This window comes from Mangifera indica, chromosome 6 (genome assembly GCF_011075055.1).
Source record: "Mangifera indica cultivar Alphonso chromosome 6, CATAS_Mindica_2.1, whole genome shotgun sequence".
Lineage (NCBI taxonomy): Eukaryota > Viridiplantae > Streptophyta > Magnoliopsida > Sapindales > Anacardiaceae > Mangifera > Mangifera indica.
In genome coordinates, this window is record NC_058142.1 from 8,294,014 (window position 1) to 8,315,177 (window position 21,164).

Below are 21,164 nucleotides of genomic sequence, written 5' to 3' on the forward strand. Positions count from 1 at the left end.
GACTGAAAATGCAACAGATCTGGAAAAGTTGGTCTCTTCGTCTTTGGACTTTTTTGACCTTCGTTTGGCATCATTGGCGGCGACAAAGGGAGAAGGACCAGATGACGACAATTTCGATCGAAGTCTAATCATCAGAGATCGAAGAAAAAGTAAGGGAAAAATATAATTTTTTAAACTTTTGAATAGAAAAATTATTAGTTTTTTTAAAACTAAAGAAGAAAATAAAATATAATTTTATTTATTTTAATATTAATGATAAAATAATTATTTTATTTTTATAACTAATAAAAAAATTTAACAGATATTAGATGATAAATGGGTATTTATGTTTCTCAAAATCCCGTTGGAAATAGATTAATCATTGGATGGGAATAAGTCTTGTGGTCTTTCTTAATATGTTGAATCAATGTCGTTTCCATTGCGGTGAAACGCGTCATTTCAATAAATATGTCACCACTCATTTTGGCTCTTATTTGGCTTTGGGATTAAACAGTCGTAAACATGATGTTCTTATTGAACAAGAAATTTGTCCAAGTCCGTCTCAGGCTCAAATTATGTTTGGTCTGGAATGCTTTGTTCCTGGCCCAATAATTGGACCTCAGGTTTTCCCGGTTCAGTCGGGCTTGTTTCTTTCTTCACCGTTCGCCAGTCTTTATGCCTCAAAACTTTACGTACAAATCTAACGAAAAGTGAAAACTTTCGTAAATTTGAATACTAAAATTTCCCATTCTCTTTTCGAGCTCTGAAAAACGGTTAAAAGCTTTGAGCTTTTTATTTTTTATTTTTTATTTTTTCTTTTTTGGGTAAATAAAAGCTTTGTGCTTTGAATGTCGATGGTTTCGTTTCTAGGGTCAGTGAGGCCAGCCCCGTTTGCCATGTCCTCTTTTGGACCATATCGGTGCCAAATATCTCTCTATAGCTCTCCTCTTTCCTTTCCACGAATTGGGTTCTTCCCGTTCAAGAGGATTCTCCATGCTTGCTTTCAATCTAGTACGTTCTTTTTTATTAATTTCTTGGTATGTGAATGGTTATTTTTGTCTTTTTTGTATGCAATTGATTAGTTTCTTCATTATTTAGTACATTGCTATATGAGATTTGATTTATCTTTTCTGGTTTAGAATGGTTGCTTTGGATTCGTGAATTCAAATGATGCAACTGGATTTAAAGCTTTACGGTGACAATGGTTTTGAATTTCATGTGCCTTATATTTCAATTGATTAAGATATTTGAATTCGTCAAGCTCAGGCATTGGCTGCAATAATCTCCTCTTTGGCTATAACTGCATTGTTAAAGAAACATTTCTTCTAAAAGTGTTGCTTTAATTTTTCGTTCACATGTATTCTTAAGCAGAACAGTGTTATTTTCAGGGAGCCTGATGGTATGATTTATTATAAAATGTTATAGAAGCTTGTTGGATATTATGCAGCCATTAATTGTTATAGATGCTTATAAGTTGACCCCGCACTGCATTACAGATTCAGTAAGTAAGGATCTTGGAGTTCAGTTACCTTCACATCAATCTGAAATCATATTTATTGGGACGGGAACAAGTGAAGGGATTCCTCGTGTGAGCTGCCTAACAGATCCTTTAAAGAAATGCCCGGTATTGTAACAAAATGTCTGTTCTTGAGCCACTTTGCTATATTATATTCATGATTAGATTTAGTGACATGGATGGCAAAGATTTTTATCGCAGGTCTGCACCAAAGCTGTGGAACCTGGTAATAAAAATAGGAGACTCAACACTAGTATTCTCATTCGCTACCCTGGGCCATCTGGAAGACGCAACATTCTGATAGATGCTGGAAAGTAAGTGAAAGATTCTTCTCCTTTGTCCATGCTTATGTTCGAACATGATTAAGAAAGAAAATGAACGAAGTTCAAGGGTTCACTCCTGTTTTTGAAATTTTGTTATTTTTTTTAATTTTGTCACTTCAACTATTTTTGCAGTGTATTTGTTTTATTTCAGTAGTTTTTCTTATAAGATATGCTAAAATTGTAATATATATGTGTCAATGTTTTTGAAGTTGCAGTTACACTAAATATGTTTTTCTTATTGCTTGTCCAATTTGTTCCTTATTTCTAGGGAAAAATGAATTATTATTCCTTATGACTGAATTTGGCCTCTTGAAATATGGCGAAAGTGTCTATTAACGCAACATTTTTTTTTTTTCCTACACAATCTCTTTTGCTTATTTTTTAAGTTCATTCTTTTAATCTCATTTTGCAGGTTTTTCTACCAGAGTGCTCTACGATGGTTTCCTGCTTATGGGTTAGTTTTGATCTCATTGATTTAGAATTTTTTAAGCCTCTCTATTCAATCTAGATAGACATCGTTTGACCATTATGTTCAATGATTATATGATTGTAGATGTGAGAATATTTTATGTGGCTATTGAGTCATTGCAAAAAAATTGCATGTGAAGAGAATATGATTTAGGTGTCAGGGCACTTAAGAAAAGGTATTAGAATTGGATTTAAGATCTTGGATTGAACCTGTATAGTCTTCCAAGATAATTTTTGAATATTTGAATTCATTGGCTTGAAGAGACACTTGCACTTACTGTAGCACATTTTTTATCTCTTTTCTTAGCATTATGTTGCTGTTTCCTTGAGTTTCTTGGTTTTTCTTATAGTAGTTTCACTATTTCTGTGGGCTCTATCGCGATATCAGCATCCAAACTTGTTCTATGCATTTTAAATTGTATATATAGAAAATATAAATATTTGATTTTTCCTATTAGTTTGTGCAGTAAATGTGCACATGCTAGGATAATTAATTATGCATTTATAATTGGCCTAAACAATAATAACTATCTGTTTTGGAAGCATAACTGAGGAGTAGAAATAAGCTATGTATTAGATCGTGAGATCGATGTTAGCTATACTCGAGTATCATGCTATATTGGTATAAGATTTTTCTCAGTTTATAATTTCCTCATTATTTTGATCCATTGTCACAAAACTCTAACCCTGCTTCTAAACTTGATGGGAGTCCAGTCCTTACATTCTATTAACAGTGCCGATAATTTAGTTATTAATGCCTTAATTATCCAAAGAAGGTTGAAATTGTTAAGTTGTGGTACTTTTTTTTAAATTCCATTATGGTATATTTGTCTATGTCAGGTATTTGTCTTATTGTAACTAGTTGCATTTCTGTCAGGATAAGAACAATTGATGCGGTTATAATTACTCATTCTCATGCTGATGCAATTGGAGGTCTCTGACATGAACACTTTCTAGTTTCATTTTATAGTCAAATAAACAAGTTTGTGATTTGCATTAAACTTTTTATGCCTTCATCTTGTTATTTCTCTTGTTGAAAGGGATTCACATATTTGATTGTGTATAGAATTCTTTTTCTCTTTTATTCAGGTCTTGATGATCTTCGTGACTGGACAAATAATGTACAGCCTTACATTCCAATTTATGTTGCAAGGCGCGATTTTGAGGTCCAGCCCAAATCCTTCATCCTATCTCTTATTGCTTTTTGCATTTTAATGCTGCTGGTGCACAAAATGCAAATTATTTGCATGCAATAAGTAATTCTTGAAATTAATACATTTTGTGTAAATTTATCATTAGCCTTCATTTCATTTGAACTCTAATCGAAAACATTGATTGAGAATCCTTGTATATTGAAGCATAGTTAATGAATCCTGGGTCATGTAACTGTTAACAACTAGGAATCACGACTTCAGTTCAGTGGTGATGGATATGACAACTGCAACTAGCAAATCAAGTGCCATCTCATAAATCAAATTATTACATAGCTGCCTTTGATTGTGTGGGTCACAGTTTGTTGTAATTTTGAGTTTTTCCACTTACTATGACTGTTTATTTTCCAAATACTCAGCTCATGCTTCTTTCCTCTCATTTTTCTGCCTTTACCATGCCCATTAAATTGTTTTGAGTTACATAACATCCTGTTTAGTTTACTGTCTGTCAAATTTTTTACTTGTCTGGATAAATTGATAATTAACTGATACTGACAGGCACTGTCTGAAACTTCAATAGTCTGAGCTATTATTTGGTCTTAAAACTATTTCAATTTCAACTGTTAACATGATTTCAGGTGATGAAGAAGACTCATTATTACCTAGTCGATACAAGTAGCATTATCCCTGGGGCTGCAGTTTCTGAATTGCAATTCAATATCATAAACGAGGAGCCATTTGTTGTTCATGATGTGAAGGTGAATGATATTCACAATTTTCTTTTTCTTTTTCTTTTTTTTTTTTTAAATTTTAGGATAGAAAGGTGACTTCTATTCACTAATGATTGAAAATCTTTCAACCCTCAAACTTATAAGTTTCTGAATGTGCTTAACCCTATGAGTTTAATATTTGAAAATAAATTAATTAATGCCCTAGCTGAAATAATTCATCAAATTCTTTGACCTAGTTGCTTGATAGCTGTATAGTGAGACTACAGACCAATTTTGAAGATTGTGGATTTGTTTGCTTATATCTGGATTTTGAAGTAGAGGAGGAAAACTTGAAAATAGAGAACTTGAAGCTCTGATGGCTTTGTGGTTTCTACGTAGCAAGGATGTATAATGATCATTTTAAAGGTCGTCTAATATCCAACTTGAATTCTGAAGTCAAATGTCTGGTCTGTAGACGATCAACTTATTTTTGCTTGACTTCAATGGGATATCTCATTAAGAATCATTCATTTAACTTGCTTTGCATAAATAGAATAAAAATGTCTTCATCTAACTTAGTAACAGTAGATATAATGATTTAGGCTTTCCTCACTGAAGCATTCAACATGAAATGGAGTCATCATAGTATGACTTAGTTCTAATATGCATCTTATCTGACTTGACTCAAATGTGGTGTTTCAGATTACACCTCTACCAGTGTGGCATGGCCATGGATATCGTTCCCTTGGTTTCCGTTTTGGCAATGTTTGTTACATAAGGTTGTCTAAATTTGATGCTTATGTTTAACATTATGCTTGCATTTTTCCTAATTTTATCTGGATTTGGAAGTTGATCCTCTCTATACTTACGCTTTGCAGTGATGTTAGTGACATACCAGAAGAAACTTATCCACTTCTTAAGGACTGTGAAATCCTGATTATGGTCTGCTCTCTCTCGCTTTCACGTGTGCACAAACACAAACACATATCGTATACTTCTTCCCTTATAATTACTTTTAGCTTATGCAAAATAAATTTTCCAGGATGCTTTAAGGCCTGATCGGTCTTCTGCAACACACTTTGGGCTTCCGAGGGTATGAATTTTGACTTCTTTTGAGGATATATACCTCTTATTTTAACTGTTGATTTATACTTTTCTTTCAGGCCTTAGAGGAGGTGAGGAAAATCAAACCAAAGAGAACACTTTTCACCGGTATGTTAACCTTTTCGTTTTGTCATTAAATCAAGTTAATGAGCATCCTCACTTATGATCTTCCCCTTTTAAAGGTATGATGCATCTCATGGACCATGAAAAAGTGAGTGAAGATCTCACAAATTTGATGGACACAGAAGGTCTTGACGTACAACTAAGTTATGATGGATTGTGTGTGCCAGTAATGCTCTAGCCTTTTACTTTATTTCTAATGTGGCCACAATGAGCTGCAACATCATACATTTTTATACAACAATATGACCCCATTCTTTCCCGTATATGTTACCAAACACAAGGTTGAAACTGCAACTCTTACCAAACATTTAAATACATGGTGAAATAAGAAACTCATGACTTTTTGGCAAAGTCCTCCGACTTTGACAACACCAACTTTTGGCTCATCCTTCAAGTTTTACTTTTAGTATATGCTATATATTCTTTTCTTTCCCTTTTCCTGGCATATACATGTTTGAAAACAAGAGAGGGTGGCTTCATTGCCTCACTACATGTCACCGTGGGACCTGCTTAAAACCTTTTCGAAATGCATGTACAATAATTGCGGAAGTGGTCAACACAAGATTCTCCTACTTTTGGCATGCGTGAAGGCGGTACACATTCACTCAACAAAAGGTGATTGTTACAATTTTTTGGACCATCTACACCAAAATTTTTTGGGAAGATTGGTTTGAGTGTCCATTCTGGGTTGAATTTTGTGCTTATGGTTAAATCTGCTAGATTTTGATGATGACAAATAGTTTGTTCAAGCTTGGACTAACTTCCAGAGGGCTGTGTTCGTTTAAATATGGTTGAATTAGAGATTGCATCTCTTTCCTTCCATAATTTTGTTTCCCATTGACCACTACAAAATTGGCTGATATGTAATTCACTTAACTGTTTATAATTTCTTGAATTCGAGATAAACTTTGAAGAAATTTATGGAACACCCAAATGGAGGGAATGGACCTGTTGAGTCCCTGACGTTTTGGTTCTAGTTCTTATTTGAAATCGGCTTATCACAAGTGGGTTTAGTTCTGGACCTGGTTCCAATTTTGTAAGGAGCTGAAACTGACCCAGGAAACAAATTCCAAGACAATATTTTAAGGTACTTGGATCCGGATTTGGTCATTTCTTATATTTTATTCAAAAGAGAGAGAGAGATGAAGTAAACCCAGATATGATACTCGTAATCCTGTTCCTTGATCTACGGCATATTTTTCGTCTTCTCAGCATTAATCATCTACCTTACCAAATGGATATATCATCCTTCAATCATCGGCAAACATCCTCCATCACCACCGAAGCACTCAAATCTTGGAAGCTTCCACAAAATTTGTCTTTACCCGCATCGTTCACTCCACTCACTGACTCAACGTTATGGCCCTCTCGTGCTCCTTCATTCAGGCGGAAAGCGAGTTCTCACCATGGGTATTTGCATGTGAGATCTCATATTTTCAAACAGACAAAATTCACCATCAGTGATACGATTCTCTATGGTTGCAAGGACGTGGCAGTTGATCTTACAGTGAGTATGGGAGACAGAGGAGAACCATTGTGCACGCCAACTTTTAAGTAATCCAAGAGTCCATTCATTTAGAACAGTCTGAGAAGAAGAAATTGCACTCTTTATCAAGGAAGATTGGAACTTGTGCATCATTGTCATTGTTACTATCAATTAGCATGATTTCAGTCATAATTTTAGCCATTAATTAGCATTCATACTTTATCTATATCTTAATTATCATATATAAATACCTCATTGTACAAACTTGTAGTTATAGATATGAAATAATATATAAGAAATCAATTTATTCATATTTTCAGTCATTGGAAATGAACTTGAGCGAAATGTTCGTCTTGCTTACGCATGGTGTGACTTGTCCGGAGGAAGTATAGTAAGTATAGTGGAGGTGAAGGTGGGAGAAAGCTGAAAAGTTGTTAGGGGAATTTACAGAGCTACAAGGTGGTTTCAATGTGGGGGACTTTGTCCCATGGATCAACTGGGTAAATCTTTTCAATGGCGTTGATGCTACAGTGGAGATAGTGGCAAAAGAAAAGAGTTTGATGAGTGCCTGCACTAAATATGATGTAATTGTCAGGGATTATCCGCGACAGTATGAGGGTTGCCCTCTCCTTCATTTGTTCTTGATTCGATAATTTTCTTCGAATTTGTGAGAGCTGGCTTATGATAGGGAATAATGAAAATATTATTCTTCTGCATTGCAATAGAGGGGTTGACAGTTATTGGGTTTCACAAGCGTGATAAAGACTCAAATCTAAGACTTGTCTCTAGAAATTCTAGCGCTCCACTGACTACTAGCAGCTATTAACATTTCTTTCAACTATTATGTTGTGCACTTTTCCTTTATTTTCTTCATTCTTTACTCTTTGCCTGTTTGCTTTATCTTTTGCTCTAAATGTTGTGCTTTTTGACAAAATCTCAACATTCATCAATATCAAACTTTGCAACTTTGATTCAAAGAACATCACAAAAGAGATAACCTGATTGTAACCCGAATACAAGTCGTCAAGAACAAATCTCTATTATATTAAGATGTGTAGATATTCCAATTGTTAAACTTGAGGCTCTAGAGCCAATCATTTTAGCTACTATTGTAATTTTACCATATATACATTTGTATATAGTGTATCATGTTTATGAATTAATAAAAATAATATTTCTTCGTTCTTCTTTTACATATGTTTTATGTATGAGATGAATACACTTGGAATGGTTAAACCATAACAAGAGTATTCATGTCAAGGTTGTTTGGTGATAATTTGATATAACTTATGGGTGCTTGTGTTGTTTACCTTATTAACCCACTAGAGGATTTCAAATAAATGACAACTCTAGTGTCAAATGAAATTTATTCTTTAATGAATACTAATGCATGTAATCTTTCGATGTTAGATCATGTGAACATCTTATGCATCAATCGACATAATTTAATACTAGTCTAACATATTTTATGATAATATTTATTATATTCAATAATTTGATCTTGACATAGATTTTCAAGGTGAAGATCAAAATTTTGTTTTGTATACTCATTACTTTCTTCTTATACAAAACAATGAAAAAGTTAGCAAGATCATGTTTCGAGTTTAACACTTAAGCCATTATTATCACAAGTTCGTTGATAAAGTCGTGTTAAAAGTGTTATAAGAGATGCTTATATAAATTAGCAGAAACTGAAGATGCTAAAACAAAAAGTGAAGTTCATTAGCAACATATCGGATTGAAAATTTTAAATATATATTAGACATGATTATTCGGTATGATAAGTTGTTTGTTGTTAATACGGTTAGCAAAATATTTACAATCTAAAAATATGGACATTGTTGTTGCCATAGATCACTTAAAAGGTCTTGTAGGTCTTGCTTCTTTTTTTGAAAAACTATAGTGAAAATGGATTTACATATTTTATGACTTCTGCTAAAGTAGTTATGTAATATTCATATATACATCTCAAGTGCATAATAGTCTTTTTGCTTATAGTTATACTTATGTATGATTGTGGTTTGAGAATAAGTAAAATATTAAATATTTAAAGTAATGTATGACAATACATCAAGGGTGTGATAGAAATTTTTTTATGTGAGCTTGTATGATAGTATTTATTCTAAAACCTAATTGTTATAACTTTTTCCATTGAAAGTCGTCATAAGGGAAGTTTCTAAAGTAGAAGACCAATCATAATAAATCTTCAATTTTAGATGATTCTCAAAGGTTTTTTGGATTCAAATTGCATGACATTAAAGGTATTCTTATAACTCTGAAGTTTAATTCAATATTTTATAACCTCTGTGTAGACATTTTAAAATTAAGGTTGTATGATTTTATTTAGTTTATACAAAATAAATCTTATATGGTGTACATACCAAACGTTTTTTTTTTTTAAAAGAAAGACATGTTTGCGTTGTTTTTAGGATATTTATTGTGGGTTTATTTAGAGCGAAAGAGAGAGTTTGAGTGATATGTGTCTCGTGGTCATAGTAGTCTTCGAAGACAGTTTTTCTAGATTTGAAAGTTGTTGCTTCTAGATTTGGAGGCGACTACCCCTTCGTTTTGGACAAAGTTATCAAGATTCAAAGTTTCAACCGTCCAAATCCAAAGCCAAGATCCAAGGCTTCCACTAGAAAAAAGCCAAGCTCCAAGGCTTCCACATGTTCTAGTGGTGGCAGTATCAGTGTGGTGGTGCTCATGTTGACAGGTGATGGCTGATACGGGTGTAGGAGATAAGTTAGGTGGCTTGTAATTTTGATTTAATACAAGAACATTTTTCTCTTGAAAATTGTCTATGGGTAAAGTAGTCACAACTAATTTTTAGGTTTAATTATTGATTTAATTGAATATCAAAACATTTCTATCCGAAAAAATAAATAAAAATAAAATTATAACAAAATTAAGATATATTATTAATTTTTTAATACCTTATTATTATTTATCATATTATCTTGAGTATAAAAATTTATTAAAATATTTTATTATTGAATAAATTATTTTAATATTAACATAATTCGGTAACACATATAAGATAAGTTATCACGTAATCAGAAGATTATTTCGAATTAAAAAATATAGTAACTAAAATAGAGGATTGAATCCAAATTTTTTTTTTTAAATTTTAAAAATTCATCAATTTTACTAATTCTTCTTCAAAATTATAACAAAATTTAAATTAAAAACATAATGTATTCTATTTTTATAGTATATGTTATTAAATAAATATCATGAATTTGGATTGTGTAATGTGATGGAGATTAATGTGCGTGAGAGTAAAAAAATTTGAAGGCCGAAAGGGGTAGAATCTTGGTCTAGGAAGAGTCATTGTCTGTAGGGACGGCAGGGTAAGATTTTGTGGGAAGGTAGGCATGACAGGTGTCAAAAGGAATATTGCTGCCTTTTTGACAACGATCTCCTCCAGAGAGAGAGAAATTGTGGAGTCACGCACTCTGCATGAATCTTTCAGACTCTCTCCAATCTAGGGCTGGATTCGAGCCGAGCCGAGCTCGGCTCGCAGCCAGCTCGGGCTCGGCTCGGCTTTTTAATGGCCGGCTCGAGTTCGGCTCGAGCTCGACTCGAGCCGAATTCGGCTCGGTTCGAGTTCGGCTCGAGCTCGACTCGAGCCGAATTCGGCTCGGCTCGAGTTCGGCTCGTTTTCAGTTCGACTCGGTAACGGCTCGGCTCGACTCGTTTTTTATATCAAAACGACACCGTTTTGTATATATATATGGATCAAAACGACGTCGTTTTGTATAAAAAAAATTTTAAAAAAATATACCGAGCCAATCCGAGCCAGCTCGGGCTCGGCTCGAGCTCGATCGAGCCAAGCTGAGCCCAGCTCGTTTCGGGCTCGAACCGAGCCGAGCCGAGCTCGAGCCCGAGCTGGCTCGGCTCGAATCCAGCCCTACTCCAATCAGCCACGACTCCTTTTCACGGGTGCTTGCAATTATTTTATGTGAAAAAGAAAAGTTACCGAATATTTTTTAATAATTTATTTGTTTTTATTTATATTATTTTATTTTATTTATAAATAATAAAATTTTTTGATAATTTATTATTATTAAAGATAATATAAATAATAATTTGATTATTATTTTTATCTTAAATATTAAAATAATTTTAATTTTGTGATAATTATATTTTTTATTAATTTTTATAATTAAAATAATCTTATTTTTAATTAATATAATAAAAAATATTTTAAAATAAAAATATTTAAATAAAATAATATCTTATTACCATCAATCAAATATAATAATTATTCATATCTATTTATCTTTATTAATTTTTATAAATATAATAATAATTTATATCTAATCATTTTAAAAATAATTTATTTTTAAGTAATTTTTTATCTTTAACGGTCAAGCATTACTGAAATTAAATGTTTTTTTAAGTTAATAAAAAAATCAAAAATATAGTTTTATTCCACACAGATCTTGTTGTACATCAATGAAGTGTTTGTGTACGGATGGGATGATTGTACAGCCGGATGTGCATGGAGGATGATGGAGGTGGGGTGTAGGTGAATCTTTGACAATCGAAGTGGGCCCAAAAATTATTCAATCATTTAGCTGTGGGCCTTCTGCTTTTGGGTTGTCCCTCGTGAACTCTGAGTGCACACATTCACATTTGATAATGATGTTGATTTTGATTTCTTTCATCCATTTTATTTAAAATTTAATTTTCCTTTTTATTATTTTTAATTTAATATAATTTTTTCTTTTGAAAAAATAACTTGACTTGCAATCTGGGGCAACAGGAGAAATTGATATTCCCACAAGCGAAATTACCTATAAATAACACAAACCAATCACAAAATTTCCTCTCATTTTTTATATTAGTATCATTATACTTTTTTTTTTAATTTTTTTGATAATTGGGATACTGTCAGAGTTCACCAAACAGATAAATCCAGAATATAATAATCAAAGCTATAATTATTTTATCAAATACATTAAGATTTTCATTTGGGCATTTTGCTAGTAATTTGATTAGAGGTCACAAAACTAATTAAACTTTAATAATAACAAATTAATGCCTATTATTGCATTGGTTGTTGCCAAATCAAAGCAACGAAAAATTCATGAAATCATATGATTTTGTCTATCAATTTATTTATTTATTTAATTTTCATGGCCAAAAATCATCATGTGCATGGAGCCATAGTATGTTAATTTAATACCAATGATATTGCATGAAAAATTATGTACGGTTTATACAAATAATTAATTATTTAACACTAATTAATACAAAGATTTTATAACATCGTTATAAAAATATATGAATAATGAGACATAATTATTGCATCATGTTTTACATAATTTGGTTAAGTTTCCAAACATAATTTCTATCCTATTTTTAGCGATGAAAAAGGAAGTACCTAATAAATTGACTAATTTCGGAGCAATTATACGAAGGAAAATGCTATGAATACAATTTTTTATGTATAAATAATGACGTGTTATCATATGATTAGATAATTAAAAATTAAAGATAAAATAATATCTAATAATATGATAATATATCATTATTTATACACAAAAGTTATATCTATAGCTTTATTGTTATATCAAATGATACTATTGGAAGGTATGACCTGAGAACGAATATATTCTATTTTTTCTTTTACAAATGGCACTTTGTCAACTAAATATTCTTGCTACCAAATATATTATTTTCATCTTTACTAATCACAATATTCACTCAATCCTCACATCTTTCCATCTTCATCGCTTTCTATTTTCATCAGATCTCGTCTTTCATTACATTTTTTCATTTAAGGTAACATTCTTTAATTTTTATTTTGACGATAGATTTGTTGTTGTGATGTTTATTGTTGATTGAGTCATAAAAGTTAGTTGAAACCCATGGATTAATGGTTTGAACAGTATTTATGGTTTTATTAATTATTGTTTTTAAGTTTGAGTTTTCTAGTTGAAACCCGTGGTTCCAGCTAGAAATTAGGGTTAATGTATGAAACAAAAAAAAAAAAAAAAGCCAAAAGAGAGGGACCAAACACATTTTCTTTGATAATATAATCAACAAATCCATGTGCTTAGCAATATGATCCCTTTTTGCTTGTTTGGTTGTATGGCACCTTAAATTTTCTTCCTCCACTCACATACTCAGTATGATAGTTACATGTTGCCTCATCGCTCCTTAATTTATGTGTTGATTTACATATGCAGTATCTCCAACTTATTATGTATATTTTACAACTTTTTGCAAGCACCATTATATTCACTGTGACATGTCTAATAATGTCTCTACTATGCTTGTGGATTGAATGTAATATGAATTAGAATTCCCTCTGCAACACAAGAAGAGAAATAAACCCAAAACTTGTATGACGGGTATTAAATTTTGTTTATTTTGGATATATAAAACACACTATTTTGTTAGAATTCATGTAAAAGTATTTAAATGAAGTTTGTTGAATGTAACACTTACAAGTATGAATCGAAGGTATTTTAAGTCTTTTGCTTTTATTAAATTATTTTTGGTTAAAACTCTTAGGGTAATTGATGTTTATGTAAATTTATGGGTGAAAATCAGTAAGAGGACAAGGAGAGATTGGTTAATTTGCCATATTGTGAAATGAAAGAAAGATTGGTGCTAACTCAAAGGGGTAAATGAAAAAGTAAGGGAAATTAAGTCTAGAGGTTTGTGTGAAACTTTCTGAATGGAATTAAATAAATAATCTCATAATTCCATCCAATATGATTTTCCTCTCAAACATACTCTCTCACACTTAAGTTATTTCTGTTCAAAGGTTTTGAATTCTTGAAGTGATCAAAGGACATTGAAAGTGATTTTGATCAATTAAGGTTCTATATTTATTTTATGAAAATTGTGTCTTTTGAAATAGAATCTAAGAACCTTAATTTTATAATTTGGTGATTATGTTTAAATTGATGGAATTGGTGAAATTGAAGGTTAGATCAAAGAGTTTTGAGAGGTAATTTAAAGAAATTCACCAAAGGTAAGTAAAATCTTTGCTATTAGGTTGAATTAAGATATATGGTATTTTATCTTGTGATTGCTGTGCTAATTGGGATGTATATTATCATGGATTGTTGAATTATATTAAAAATATGGAGTATACATCATATTATAAAGGAAATTTTGAATAAAAAAATTGAAAGTTGAAGAAGTTTGTAAATAATGATTTGATTTGGCATTATTGTAAACAAAATAATTTTGTATGCATGAGTTAAGATGTTGAGAACTAATGTTAATTTTTGGGAAATTGGCCAATTGTTCATAGTTTGTGGTGTTAGGGGAGGTTATTTTATCCTAGAAAGTGTAGATTTGATTAAAAATTAAAATTTGGTGGTTTAGACTTGTTAGTGCAAGTTTTCATATCAATGTTACGACATGAAGATTTTATCATCATAGCATAAGTTTCCCCGCGTTTGGTAGAATGTCAATGTTTCAACATAAAAAAGTAAATGTTGCAACATAGGTTACCAGCATTAGGAATGCCACAACATTGAAAAACGCAAGTCATAATATTGCCTTTTTTTTATTTTTCAAGGAAACTCATTTGGGGGTTGTTTTAACGCTCCTTACAAAGTAATGAGTGCTCGAAGGACATGAATATGATAAAAAGAAGGCACAAATGTTATTAATAATGATTTTATATGAATTATGGATGTGTTTATAGAAAAGTTTATGGTAGAGATACCATCATGATTTATGCATGTTTATAAAACATTTAATGAAAGGTTTAATTCATGTAAAAGTTAAAGTGAATGCTTTTCAAGTTAACATGAGTGTTTTCATATGTAAAAAGGAAACTTTTTCCCATGTGCTATCTAAGCTTGAAAATTCTCACAAACTCATGTTTTACATGAAAAGTGAATGCTTTAACGCTTTTATGAAAATCATTCTTGTGGGGTAACCATTAGGTATCCTTCATGCACACCACCCTCAATAGGGCAATTTTTTCGCAATCCATATGTTGTGTGCATGAAGAGAGGGAATGCAAATATGAAAGGTCAAACTCTTGGCCCTTATGCCTCAAAAAGTTTAATCGATAGGCAAAAAACCTTTTTAAGAAAATGTTTCAAAGAAAATAAAATGTTTTCTCATTAGTTGCATAACTGTTTTCATACATACATTACATTATAGCATGAATAACTGAGATGTCTAGATGACTTTAAAAGTTAGTTGCAATGAAAGGATATTGCAACCATGCATTAAGGATGATCATTGACATATGATATGAGGTTTACAAGGATCTATTACTTACTGAGTGATTAACATATATTTTATCTTAAATAATGTTTTGCAAGTAATAAGTAATAGAAAACAATAACATACAGTCAGTCATGACATGAGAGGACCAAGTCAAGATAATGTTAATAATGTTATAAGTTTATCTTCAAGAGTTTATAATTCTATATGACCAAGAAAAATCTTTAAGTTTTATTTTATGCACTATGTTACTAATACTTCTTGTTTTCACAATTTTTAATTCATTATATTGAACATATTAAATGAGTTTTAAATAGATGAAGTTATTAAAGTTAAATAAAAACTTCTACGCACATAGAAATATTATTATTTCAAGTTATGTATGTTTTTTTAATATAAACTTCCCAAACATGAATCTTCTAAGTTCCCTTTTGGTAACGTTTAAAGGGCACTCAATTGGGAGAGGTTTTACATTAAATTTGAGTTAATTTGGTTTAAACATTCAATTGACCAAATGGACAAACCTTTGTTGGTTTAGTCTAACTGACATCCATTTATTAACTAATTTTTCATACAATTAAACCTTTTTCTTCAATGAAACCAAAGATTTCGACAAGAAAACTTAAGCTTCAAAAACCTAGTTTTCTGGTTGAAACCCATGGATTTAATGAAAAAACATTAAGACTAAACTTAAAACACTCATAAAACATTAATAATGCAAGTGTTTCAACTAGCTTACATGGCTTAATAACCCAAAAAAAAAAAAAACTTACTCATCTTAATCAATAATAAACACCACAACAATAGTCCATATTCATAATGAAAGTTGAAGGATGTTGCATTAAATAATAAAAAAAAAACATGGTAAGAATGGAGAGATCTGGTGAAGATGGAAATATGTGAAGATAAAGTGAATATATGAAGTAAAGATTATAAGGGTTTATGTTATTAGATTCAAAGGTATTTTTTATTGTAAGAATAATTAACAATGGAGATGTAACACTCATGAGTACACCAAAAGGTAATTTGCCTTTTTCTTTATTGGTTGTTATTTATTTTTGTGTGTAAAAGGACCATCTACGATCGTACACATGTAAATGTACACCCATACATGGGCTGAGAAGAATAGAATGGTTATTTTGTATCTAGCATATGAAATTGGCTAAGTATAAAGAGGATGTATGCCTATACATCCAACAAGTTATAAACAATGCCAACTAAGTTGTGATGTATGCTTGCGAGAAAGTGTACTATCATATATGACATTTGAATATTGGATAATGATGTTTATGATGATCATAAATCATGATTTTGGCCACAAAACTATTGGTAAACCCATGCATGAGGTTGGCATGACTGTACATGACGTTATTTCATCAAAATAATGAGTTGTTAAGGTTATGTGATTCATTGGTGTGTTTTTATACCTCAGGGCAAAAGAAAGAGAAAGCAAAGAATTATGAGTAATTTCGAGAGTGTTAGAAGAGAATTAGGAGTCACCAAAAACCATTCATAGCCACATGAAGAGTTGTTTTACTTTGGAGGACAAGTAAGTATTGTGATTGTGTTGTTTTCTTATTTGACTAGGAATGAAGCATGATCAAGTGATTTTTTGTTTGTGAAATCAGTATCTAATGTTGATAGCACGTTGAACTTGGATAAAATATGACTTTTTTGGTGAGATTGCTTGGTGGAAAATAACATTAATTAATCTATGATATTTGATGATGGAAATATGTTTTAAAGTGCTAGAGACTTATTTGGCATGATTTAGAAATAGAGAATGTATTGACTTGGCCAGAAATCATAAAAATAGTAAACAACATAGTTATCAGTATCCTATGATATGATACGATATAGGTGAAAAATAATATGTATTATAAAATGTATCAAATTAATAAGATTTAATGAAATATCTTATGATACAGTATATATTATCGATATAAATCGATATATTTTTTAAAGAAAATAATGATGTTATAGGGGTGTTATGAAAAAAATTTAAATTTTAGAGGTGCTTATGAGATTTTTCAAAATGATAATATGTTAGTTTTTTTTTATTATTTTATTTTAAAAAGACATATCATATAATATGATACGATACATCATACATGATATAAAAAATTATGTTTGTGATACATGATACAATACATAATTTGACTATCATGGTAGGCAAATGATGATGTACAATTATACATTGCAGGATGTATGCCTATACATGCCTTAGATAACGAACAATCTTCCTATAAGTTGAGATATGCCTATAAATGCTATATAGAAGAGCCATGTATGATCGTACAATATGGGGTGTACACCCATATATGTGCACACTCAAGAGAGTTGTAGTGCACGACCATGACAAGCAATTTAGGATAACAGACATTAGTCAACGTTAGAGAATTGCTAGTCAAAATCTATGATGTACGATTGTGACCCCAAGGTATATATACCCATTCATAATTCAATAGAGGTACGGGTGTGTAAGGCTAGTCACACCCATGCAAGGTAATTAAAAAACAATTTTACCTCTATGTTGTGTGTTATTACACTCAATTTTTACGCATATTTTACAATATAAACTTATAGATTTATTATCATTTTAAATAAAATCATTAGGGTTTAGGATTATTTTTATTTCATTTTATGTTAATTTTGTGATTTAATATTATTTTCTATCTTTTGTTGAAAAAGCAAAAAAATAAAGGGAAAATAAGCCAAAAATGAGGAAAATGAGAGGAGTATGGATTGCATTAGGAAAGGGGTTGTTGTAGCATGAAAAGAGTACAAATCCGATTAGGAAAACTAATTTGGATACAAAGAGGAAAACATTAGATATCGACAAATTCGTAGAATCAAAATAAATCTAAAATTCTTAATTTTGTGTGAGTTGTCACAAGAAGTTATAAAAAGACCACTTAAATGCAAAAAGAGGAGTTTACCTTTACATAGCTTAGACAGAAGACTTGCGCTTTTATCTCTTAAATTTCTATAAGCCACCACGAATTCAAGGTTTATTAAAGTGGTAGAGTTTATTAAGGTGGATGATAAAAACATTATTAAAGTGGCTCCTTAAAATCATGTGATAACGTTTGAGAGAAAAGCAAAGTTGACTCCAAGGTCTATTAGTTGTTTTGAAGTGTTGACAAGGATTAGCAAGATAACATATAGGCTTGTGTTGCCAACAAGCATGGATCATATTCATAATGTGCTTCATCTTTTGTTGTTTTATAAGTACGTGGGTGATCCCTCCCACATTTTAAGGATAGAGTAGGTAGAGTTGAAGAATAATTTGACTAAAAGGAGACATCATCCCATGAATCTGATAACTTTATACATATTCAAAAATTTTAAAAAATTTTATCTTATTTTTTTATCGATTTCTAGTTGTCAAAGAAGGAGAGCATGACCGGTGAAGAATCGACATCGAATTCATCAACTTGGAATCAAAGTAAGTAAGAGAGATTTTATTTCTTATGTATTAGAATTGGTAAATTTTATAAGTTAAACATATTGTTCATGAATTAATGAAATTATGGTATGAAACTGATATATTGAATGTGTAATTCATGTATGTTTCATTGCGGTGTTGACTTAACATGAAGAATTGTATGCATTGGATGAGATGGATAAATTAGAGTGAATAAAAATTGAATGGCCATGAATTAGTTCTCTAATAAGTTGATTTAGGTGTGTTATGAATGTCTTTTGGTTTAGAAGTGTTTAAAGACTTAAAACACATGAACTATAGTTACTTGGTTATGAGAATTCCAACAATAACCTACCAATTTCATCGCCTCAGATGCGATAGGACAATCTTTTTCTAATGAAATTAAGATTTTCAGTTTGTGATGGAATGCCCATCACAAGAATAAGTACAATCATTCCTATTTTCCACACTAACTAGCTCACAATGAATTCCCATATTAAAGTATAACACAACCTTTTATGTAAAAAAAAGACTAAAATGCCTTTAAAGAGATTAATGGTCAATATAGAGAATCGATGTAAGCATGTAGGAATAGAAAGTGAACATTGTTTTCCCAAAGTCATGAACAATTGTTTGTAGGAGAAATGCATGAATGGTTGATCCATAAAGACACCCTTTCCAAAAGTTGTCCCACAAGATTTTTTAAGGATATGTAGAGGCACCAAGACATACCTAAGATAGTTTATGAGATAAGGCATGAGTAATGATCATGATTATGAGTGGTGAAAATGAAATGCAAGTCCGAGAAAAGTTTATAAAAAGCTTGAGTCTTAGTTCATAATTTACACGAAAAGATATTATAGTATGCATGAGACTAGTTAAATGTTTTACATATTTTTTAAGTTACTGAGGGTGTAAAGTCATGTAAGATCTAATCTCATAATACACATATGGGCCTAGTGTTCTTATAGTACATGTGAGGGACTTGATCCTGTAATACAGATATGGGCGTAATGTTCTCATAATACATACGTGAGACTTTATTCCATTAGTTTTTAAAAAGTTTGATGAAACCAACAAAAATATGTTTTCTTATGAAAGTTTTTAAAGATGTTTTCTAAGAAGGTTTTTGTGTGAGACACCTATGAGATTTTTCATACACATGCCCATGGTAGGGCATACCACCAGTTATGAATCTAATATGTTTGTGTGTATGGAAAAAGGGATTGCATATCTATGTTACTCACACAACCAAAGTGTCAAAGTCTTGTCTCAACTTAGTCTGATCAACACAATGTCAGTTTTCATAAAATAATTTTTTTTTATAAAAATACTTTCACCAAAGTTTTAAAAATGAGTTCTTCATGCATTTCACTTCATATCATATCATCCAAGTTCTTGATTTATAAGTGTACCCCAGATGAGTAAGTTCATGTATTAGTGGAATGTAAGTTCTATATATGGAAAGGAATTATGAAAAAAGAAGTGTAAAACCTAGTATTTTCTATTTACTAAATGATTATCATCTACTCATTTTTTTTAATGTTTTGCAAGTAACACGTGATGATTATGGCTAGGTCCTTCATGAGGGCATATTTTATGTTCACATTATAAGTTATTCCATGTTATGTTTTATAAATTTTGATTATGCTACACCTTATGTAAATGTTTGATTATTGAAGGACATCTTTTGTCTACTTTCTGCATTTCATGATTATATGATATGAGCACATTTCGATATATTTAAATGTTTTAAAATTCTTTAGGTATTATGTTAAGTATCCATCATGCATAAGTAGTCAAGTTTAGTAGCATCTTTCTCTGTGAGACAATTCTTTCAAAAAAAGGTGTCACATGGTAGGTCCATGGCAAGATACATATTGGAGAGGATCCTAAGGCATATACTCAGAAAAATTATGTTGTTGCCCTTATCAATGAAGTCGAGAGGCAACTGCATGATAAGTTTGAGATCTTATGACAACCAATTGTTAAGAATAGACTATTGTCTCTAATGATGTTGTTAGAACAACATTATCCAATTGTTGAATTATGGTGTTGATGGTGAAGGTCAAGCCACCAATGGTGTCATGAAGTTGCACCATCATGTCAAGTATGATGTCAAAGCAAGTGGATGTTCAGTGATAATTTTGGTTCCTTTGTGAGAAAGACCATTTTCAATTTTAGTAGTTTGCTCAGTTAAGACTTTATTTGACTTCCTTTCATAGGGAGGCATGAGAAAAGTTATCAAGTTTGAAGAAAGGACAAAGAAAAGTACACAAGAATAATGGTATAACTATGCGCAAGTGAATAAAAAATGAATAGAACTAATGGTGGTATGATTTTGTATAAGCGAAAAAAATAATGAACAAGATATTAGTAGTTTAACCCATTACACAAGAGTTTACTTCCATTATTATGTTATTTACATTTATAGAAAAATAACAGTAGTTATTACAAATGAGAAAAATTTTTGTATAATTTTTTATTTATAAGATAAGATAAAGAGTTAATAAAATAAAACTATATAAGAGATATATCTAAATTTAGTGCATATATAAAATAGAATATAAAGATCATTATCATCACGTTCAAATGAGATAAATGATGTTGTAATCATTATTTTATATTTATTAGAGATAAAAATAAAATGTGATCACATAATTTTCAGA

At 31.0% G+C, this 21,164-nt stretch overlaps 1 protein-coding gene across 1 annotated transcript; it reads left to right on the forward strand.

The window, feature by feature from the left end:
* Positions 1-635: 635 nt before the first annotated feature.
* LOC123218470 (putative hydrolase C777.06c) lies at positions 636-6,297 on the forward strand. The gene is made up of 12 exons (XM_044639934.1): positions 636-990; positions 1,476-1,603; positions 1,697-1,809; positions 2,231-2,272; positions 3,164-3,219; positions 3,376-3,452; positions 4,076-4,195; positions 4,850-4,926; positions 5,026-5,089; positions 5,190-5,240; positions 5,311-5,359; positions 5,434-6,297. Exons 1-12 carry the CDS (start codon positions 828-830, stop codon positions 5,550-5,552), a joined length of 1,059 nt encoding a protein of 352 aa, XP_044495869.1. The 5' UTR covers positions 636-827; the 3' UTR covers positions 5,553-6,297.
* The last annotated feature ends 14,867 nt before the right edge of the window (positions 6,298-21,164 follow it).

Excerpts from the sequence above, each read along its gene's own strand:
- LOC123218470 (XM_044639934.1), top strand. The coding sequence starts at position 828 with ATGTCGATGGTTTCGTTTCTAGGGTCAGTGAGGCCAGCCCCGTTTGCC. Across the intron at positions 3,220-3,375 it reads TCATGCTGATGCAATTGGAG|GTCTTGATGATCTTCGTGAC; the intron begins GTCTCTGACATG and ends TCTTTTATTCAG. Across the intron at positions 5,090-5,189 it reads ACTGTGAAATCCTGATTATG|GATGCTTTAAGGCCTGATCG; the intron begins GTCTGCTCTCTC and ends TAAATTTTCCAG.